This window comes from Dendrobates tinctorius, unplaced genomic scaffold (genome assembly GCF_039654945.1).
Source record: "Dendrobates tinctorius isolate UK_male_01 unplaced genomic scaffold, ASM3965494v1 ptg000202l, whole genome shotgun sequence".
Taxonomy (NCBI): domain Eukaryota; kingdom Metazoa; phylum Chordata; class Amphibia; order Anura; family Dendrobatidae; genus Dendrobates; species Dendrobates tinctorius.
In genome coordinates, this window is record NW_027361869.1 from 7145113 (window position 1) to 7152453 (window position 7341).

General features: G+C 46.6%; 3 protein-coding genes across 3 annotated transcripts; 2 read left to right on the forward strand and 1 right to left on the reverse strand.

The window, feature by feature from the left end:
* Window positions 1-315: 315 nt before the first annotated feature.
* On the reverse strand, window positions 316-773 carry LOC141057126 (histone H2A type 1-like). Its single transcript, XM_073553672.1, has one exon. It carries the CDS (start codon window positions 758-760, stop codon window positions 368-370), a length of 393 nt encoding a protein of 130 aa, XP_073409773.1. The 5' UTR covers window positions 761-773; the 3' UTR covers window positions 316-367.
* A 289-nt stretch (window positions 774-1062) lies between these two features.
* On the forward strand, window positions 1063-1509 carry LOC141057127 (histone H2B 1.1-like). The gene has a single exon (XM_073553673.1). The coding sequence runs from the start codon at window positions 1078-1080 to the stop codon at window positions 1453-1455; it is 378 nt and encodes a 125-aa protein (XP_073409774.1). The 5' UTR covers window positions 1063-1077; the 3' UTR covers window positions 1456-1509.
* Window positions 1510-7029: 5520 nt separating this feature from the next.
* On the forward strand, window positions 7030-7341 carry LOC141056993 (histone H4). The gene has a single exon (XM_073553467.1). It carries the CDS (start codon window positions 7030-7032, stop codon window positions 7339-7341), a length of 312 nt encoding a protein of 103 aa, XP_073409568.1.

A 7341-nucleotide genomic window follows, 5' to 3' on the forward strand; every position in this document is an offset into this window, starting at 1 on the left:
GCGAGGAAGGAGAGTTTGGTAGTAACAAAAAGATCATGGATGTAGGAAAGCTTGTTGCAGACAGAGCGAGCGTTCCACAGAGCTCCTGTTAGTGGGACTGGGGAAGCGGGGGCTGGGTGAATGGGTATAAGGTTGGAGAGGTTACGGAAGGTTGTGATAGAGTGTGGATGGGAGGTAGAAATGACTGTGGGAATGTGGTGAGGAGGACCAGGATTTGGGGAGATATCGCCAGCAGTGAGAAGGAGCAGAGAAAGTGTCACAGTCCCATGTGAGCACGCAGAGATCAGCGGCGTCAGCTCTTGTGGCGACGGTGTGGGTGGCTCTTAGAAGAGCCTTTGGTGTTGTGGACAGAGATCGGCGGCAGCGCTCACTTGCTCTTGCTCGCCTTGCTGCTCTCGGTCTTCTTGGGCAGCAGCACGGCCTGGATGTTGGGCAGGACGCCCCCCTGGGCAATGGTCACCCCACCCAGCAGCCTGTTGAGCTCCTCGTCATTGCGCACCGCCAGCTGCAGGTGACGGGGGATGATGCGGGTCTTCTTGTTGTCCCGGGCAGCATTGCCGACCAATTCCAGGATCTCAGCAGTCAGATACTCCAGCACAGCGGCCAGATACACCGGAGCGCCAGCGCCGACTCTCTCGGCATAATTGCCCTTGCGGAGAAGCCTGTGCACACGGCCGACTGGGAACTGGAGTCCTGCCCGGGATGAGCGGGTCTTGGCCTTAGCTCGGACCTTCCCTCCTTGTTTGCCGCGTCCAGACATGGTTGATAACAAACAATAAAGAATCTGGGCGAAATGAAGAACTAGCGGCGGCTGCTGTCGCTTTCATAATCGTCTGCCCCGCCCTCCTCTCCTGTCATTGGATGGATCTCAAGTTACCAATGGAAAACAGACTTGTGTAGCTACCAATCAGCTGCAGTGGGCGGAGCGATTGACGGTTCTGTTGGTCACATGACTTTGTCACCCAATAGCACGGCGATCTGACAACAGTGTCATTTGCATGGCGGGCCTATAAATATCGCCGCTCTGGGAGGCTTGGGATCATTATTCTTCTCTCTTTTGAGAACTTTGCTTTCGTTATGGCTGATCCCAAAACTGCGCCAGCGCCCAAAAAGGGCTCCAAGAAAGCCGTCACTAAGACTCAGAAGAAGGACGGCAAGAAACGTAGGAAGAGCAGAAAGGAGAGCTATGCCATCTACGTGTACAAGGTGCTGAAGCAGGTCCACCCCGACACCGGCATCTCCTCCAAGGCCATGGGCATCATGAACTCCTTCGTCAACGACATCTTCGAGCGCATCGCAGGGGAAGCCTCCCGCCTGGCTCACTACAACAAGCGCTCCACCATCACCTCCCGGGAGATTCAGACCGCCGTGCGCCTGCTGTTGCCTGGAGAGTTGGCCAAGCACGCCGTGTCCGAGGGCACCAAGGCCGTCACCAAGTACACCAGCGCCAAGTGATCTGCTCAGTCTGCTGCTCCGCCATCACCCCAAAGGCTCTTCTAAGAGCCACCACCCCATCTCCATCAGAGCTGTGGCTGCTCCTGTGTCCTTTCCCGTCTCCCCGAGTTGTCTGCTCCACCGCCTGGGTCTCTGCGTCTAGTGACGGGAAGTGACAGGTGAAGGAAGTAGGGATGATGAATGCTACCAAGGAGATTGTGAGAACCGAGGACCTTCTAAATAATAACCTGGTCACTTCTCCATAAGTTGCTCTGTGTTCAGGGACTACTCTTTAACCCCTTGCTCCACAGATCTTGATATTCTGGGGTCTCATTCATTTGGTATAACATGATTCGGTTTAGTTCATGATACACCATGATGACTAATAACACTTTCTAAGCCGGGATGCTTTGAGACTGAATTTTCTCCCCCATGCAGCACCAGACAGTGAGCTGACGATTTTCCTCTCTGCACTTAGTTCATGATTCTCGTGTTTTTCTCAAATAACAGGAGACATTTGTAGTCGGTGCAGTTTTATCTAGAGATTATGCTGGAGTCTTCACTGTAAAGGGAAGCGGTGACGACATTTTAGAAGCAGCGGGAAATTCAAACCCCCTAACCGTCCTGTGTTCAGCCAATCCGCAGAGGGAGGGGAGGAGCTAATGTTCCCAATGGTTGACACGTTTGCAGCTCCCGCTTTTTCTGTTCTTTGTCTCCATATAACGCGCGGTCCCAGGACGGAGCGATGTCGGGGAATCTGCAGGTGTTGAGAGGTCGCTGGTCGCTTACATCCCATACAGGAGTCTGCAGCTGTTCCTGGTTAGAGAATGAATCCGCGTTAGGCAGATGCTGTGATGCCCCGTGTGTCTGACCTGCAGGCGATCACATCTCCCTTTCTCGTCATAATCAGTATTGTGGAGACAATATATTGGCTAGAGATGTATCCTACAAGAGACATTTCAGGGGAGACCAATTCTGCTCTTCCAAGCAGATCCCACCTGCAGCTCCAGGCAGGAGGTCTGTGATGGGAAATGTGCGATCATGTAGAGAAGATTGCCGAGAGCTCAGTGCACAATACATTACACTGTGATGTCAGGATCCTCTAGGTCAGACATGTCATGACTAGTGTTGAGCATTCCGATACCGCAAGTATCGGGTATCGGCCGATACTTGCTGTATCGGAATTCCGATACCGACTTCCGATATTTTTTCAATATCGGAATTCGGCATCGGAATCGGAAGTTCAGTTGATTGACGGCCTGACGTCATCATGATGCGCGGTGTGTGCGCATCATGATGCGCCGTCATTTCGGGCCTTCCGGGGGTCTCTGCCGGCCTGCCGGGGGGCTGTGTGGACTGCCCGGGGTCTCTGCCGGCCTGCCGGGGGGCTGTGCCGGCCTGCCGGGGGGCTGTGCACCCTGTGGGGGTCTGTACCGGCCTGCCGGGGGGCTGTGCCGGCCTGCCGGGGGGCTGTGCTGATGTCCGGGGGTCTGTGCAAGCATCGTCCGATGGGACTACAAGTCCCATCGGGCGATGCCTGCTACCATGACAGTGATTGACACATTAGCCAATGATGGGACAGTAGTAGTCCCATCATCCGGCTAATGTGTTAAATGTTAAAAAAAAAATAAAAAAAAATACTACATACATACTACATGCTACATACATACTACATATATACTACATACATACTACATACATGCTACATACATACTACATGCATGCTACATACATACTACATATATACTACATACATACTGCATGCTACATACATACTACATACATACTACATATATACTACATGCATGCTACATATATACTACATGCTACATACATACTACATACATACTACATGCATGCTACATATATACTACATGCATGCTACATATATACTACATACATACTACATATATACTACATACATGCTACATACATACTACATACATACTACATATATACTACATGCATGCTACATATATACTACATGCTACATACATACCACATACATACTACATACATGCTACATATATACTACATGCATGCTACATACATACTACATATATACTACATGCATGCTACATACATACTACATGCTACATGCATGCTACATACATACTACATACATACTACATGCTACATACATACCACATATATACTACATACATACAATACATTCATACAATACATACATAGACATACAGTACATATAACATAGAGTAACATACTTACCAATACTTGTCACATTGTTCCCCGAAGCCATTGTCTTTCCGGAATAAATATTAACATAACAAACCACAAAAATACTCACCCACGATCCGAAGCAGTCCACGAGTGTGTCCCACGACGATCTTGGGTAGAGAACGGCAGCATCAGATGATGCTGCCGTTCTCTACGGGCTGCAGGAATCCAATGACGGAAGGTAGGTATCCTTCCGCACTGTATTCCTCCGCCACTTAAAAAAAAAAAAGTCCCTAGTCTCACTTTATGCCATTGCTGCGTGGGAAATTCCCACACAGCAATGGCATAAAGTGAGACTAGGGACTTTTTTTTTTTTTAAGTGGCGGAGGAATACAGTGCGGAAGGATACCTACCTTCCGTCATTGGATTCCTGCAGCCCGTAGAGAACGGCAGCATCAGCTGATGCTGCAGTTCTCTACCCAAGATCGTCGTGGGACACACTCGTGGACTGCTTCGGATCGTGGGTGAGTATTTTTGTGGTTTGTTATGTTAATATTTATTCCGTAGACGACAATGGCTTCGGGGAACAATGTGACAAGTATTGGTAAGTATGTTACTCTATGTTATATGTACTGTATGTCTATGTATGTATTGTATGAATGTATTGTATGTATGTAGTATATATGTGGTATGTATGTAGCATGTAGTATGTATGTAGTATGTATGTAGCATGCATGTAGCATGTAGTATGTATGTAGCATGCATGTAGTATATATGTAGTATGTATGTAGCATGCATGTAGTATATATGTAGCATGTATGTAGTATGTATGTGGTATGTATGTAGCATGTAGTATATATGTAGCATGCATGTAGTATATATGTAGTATGTATGTAGCATGTATGTAGTATATATGTAGTATGTATGTAGTATATATGTAGCATGCATGTAGTATATATGTAGTATGTATGTAGTATATATGTAGCATGCATGTAGTATATATGTAGTATGTATGTAGTATATATGTAGCATGTATGTAGTATGTATGTAGCATGCATGTAGCATGTAGTATGTATGTAGCATGCATGTAGTATATATGTAGTATGTATGTAGCATGCATGTAGTATATATGTAGCATGCATGTAGTATGTATGTGGTATGTATGTAGTATATATGTAGTATGTATGTGGTATGTATGTAGTATATATGTAGTATGTATGTAGTATATATGTAGTATGTATGTAGTATATATGTAGCATGTATGTAGTATGTATGTAGCATGCATGTAGCATGTAGTATGTATGTAGCATGCATGTAGTATATATGTAGTATGTATGTAGCATGCATGTAGTATATATGTAGTATGTATGTAGCATGCATGTAGTATATATGTAGCATGCATGTAGTATATATGTAGTATGTATGTAGTATATATGTAGCATGTATGTAGTATGTATGTAGCATGCATGTAGCATGTAGTATGTATGTAGCATGCATGTAGTATATATGTGGTATGTATGTAGCATGCATGTAGTATATATGTAGCATGCATGTAGTATATATGTAGTATGTATGTAGCATGCATGTAGTATATATGTAGCATGCATGTAGTATATATGTAGCATGCATGTAGTATATATGTAGTATGTATGTAGTATATATGTAGCATGTATGTAGTATGTATGTAGCATGCATGTAGCATGTAGTATGTATGTAGCATGCATGTAGTATATATGTAGTATGTATGTAGCATGCATGTAGTATATATGTAGTATGTATGTAGTATATATGTAGTATGTATGTTGCATGTAGTATGAATGTAGCATGTATGTAGTATGTATGTAGCATGCATGTAGCATGTAGTATGTATGTAGCATGCATGTAGTATATATGTAGTATGTATGTAGCATGCATGTAGTATATATGTAGCATGCATGTAGTATATATGTAGTATGTATGTTGCATGTAGTATGAATGTAGCATGTATGTAGTATGTAGTATGAATGTAGCATGTAATTTTTTTTTTTTTTTTTTTTTTTACATTTAACACATTAGCCGGATGATGGGACTACTACTGTCCCATCATTGGCTAATGTGTCAATCACTGTCATGGTAGCAGGCATCGCCCGATGGGACTTGTAGTCCCATCGGACGATGCCTGCACAGACCCCCGGAGCCTGCACAGACCACCGGCAGGCCGGCACAGCCCCCCGGCAGGCCGGCACAGCCCCCCGGAGCCTGCACAGACCACCGGCAGGCCGGCACAGACCACCGGAGCCTGCACAGACCCCCTGGCAGGCCGGCACAGCCCCCCGGCAGGCCGGCACAGCCCCCCGGAGCCTGCACAGACCCCCTGGCAGGCCGGCACAGCCCCCCGAAAGGCCCGTACAGACCCCAGAGAGGCTGTACAAGGGCAGGAAAGGGTTTTTCTTATTCCGATACCGGAAGACCCATAGACTTGAATGGGACTTCCGGTATCGGAATCGGCGATACCGATACTTTTTTTAAAGATCGGCCGATACCATCCGATACGATACTTTGAAGTATCGGATGGTATCGCTCAACTCTAGTCATGACATCATCTCCCATCACATCCTCCTCACAGATGTTTTTTAAATAATTACTGCAGGATATGGGGCGATATTGGCGGCTGGGATCAGTCAGGATCACTGCTGAGCTCTGATTTTCAGCCTTTTCTGTCATTATGTTAATAATTGTTTTTCCTAATTAATTGTAGCTGACAGCAGGTCCCTACTCTGCAGCAATGTGAGCTATGATGTGGTGGAAAAAAGAATCATTGCCAGGGGAAGAAGAAAACACAAATATAAGGACAGTAGTGTCATAATTGCCCGAAGTAATGATGACTCCTATCATAGCACAAATGTCCCTAATGCGGGAATATAAGACCTGAATAAAGGCAGAGAGGGCTTAGCCCTGGGGTTAATATAAATGTAATATTCTCTGTGAAAACCGGAGATCCTGTGATTACTGAGGACTGAGCCTTATATCAGGCAGTGTATCTACCGGTGTGAGATCCCCTGGGCGGCTGCCTGTAATATCTGTGGTTACAGTCTGTTCTGTCCTCCTGACATATACTGGGGCCGTGTCTGCTCCCCTCTATTTGTGCTGCCCATTTATCTATAGGCTGAATCTGGAATAATTCTCATCACAGGGGAAGAAGTGACATTATATTACAAGCTGGAAAGAAAAGGGAAACTGAACAATGAGCGGGAAATTCAAACTCTCCAACAGTTCTGTGCTCAGCCAAACAGCAGAGGAAGGGAGGAGCTCATGTGGATTCTGTAAGCCCCGCCCTGGGGCGCGTCATCTCTGCAGTTCTCTCTCTGGTCCGTCTCTCCTGTATATAAAGGAGGGGTCGTTCGGTTTTAGCATCAGTTACAGCTGACTACTTGGAAGATGTCTGGTCGCGGCAAAGGAGGAAAAGGTCTTGGGAAGGGCGGCGCTAAGCGGCACAGGAAGGTGCTCCGTGATAACATCCAGGGCATCACCAAGCCTGCCATCCGCCGTCTCGCTCGCAGAGGAGGCGTCAAGCGCATCTCCGGCCTCATCTATGAAGAGACTCGCGGGGTCCTGAAAGTCTTCCTGGAGAACGTGATCCGTGACGCCGTCACCTACACCGAGCACGCCAAGAGGAAGACCGTCACCGCTATGGACGTGGTGTACGCGCTCAAGCGCCAGGGCCGCACTCTCTACGGCTTCGGAGGTTAA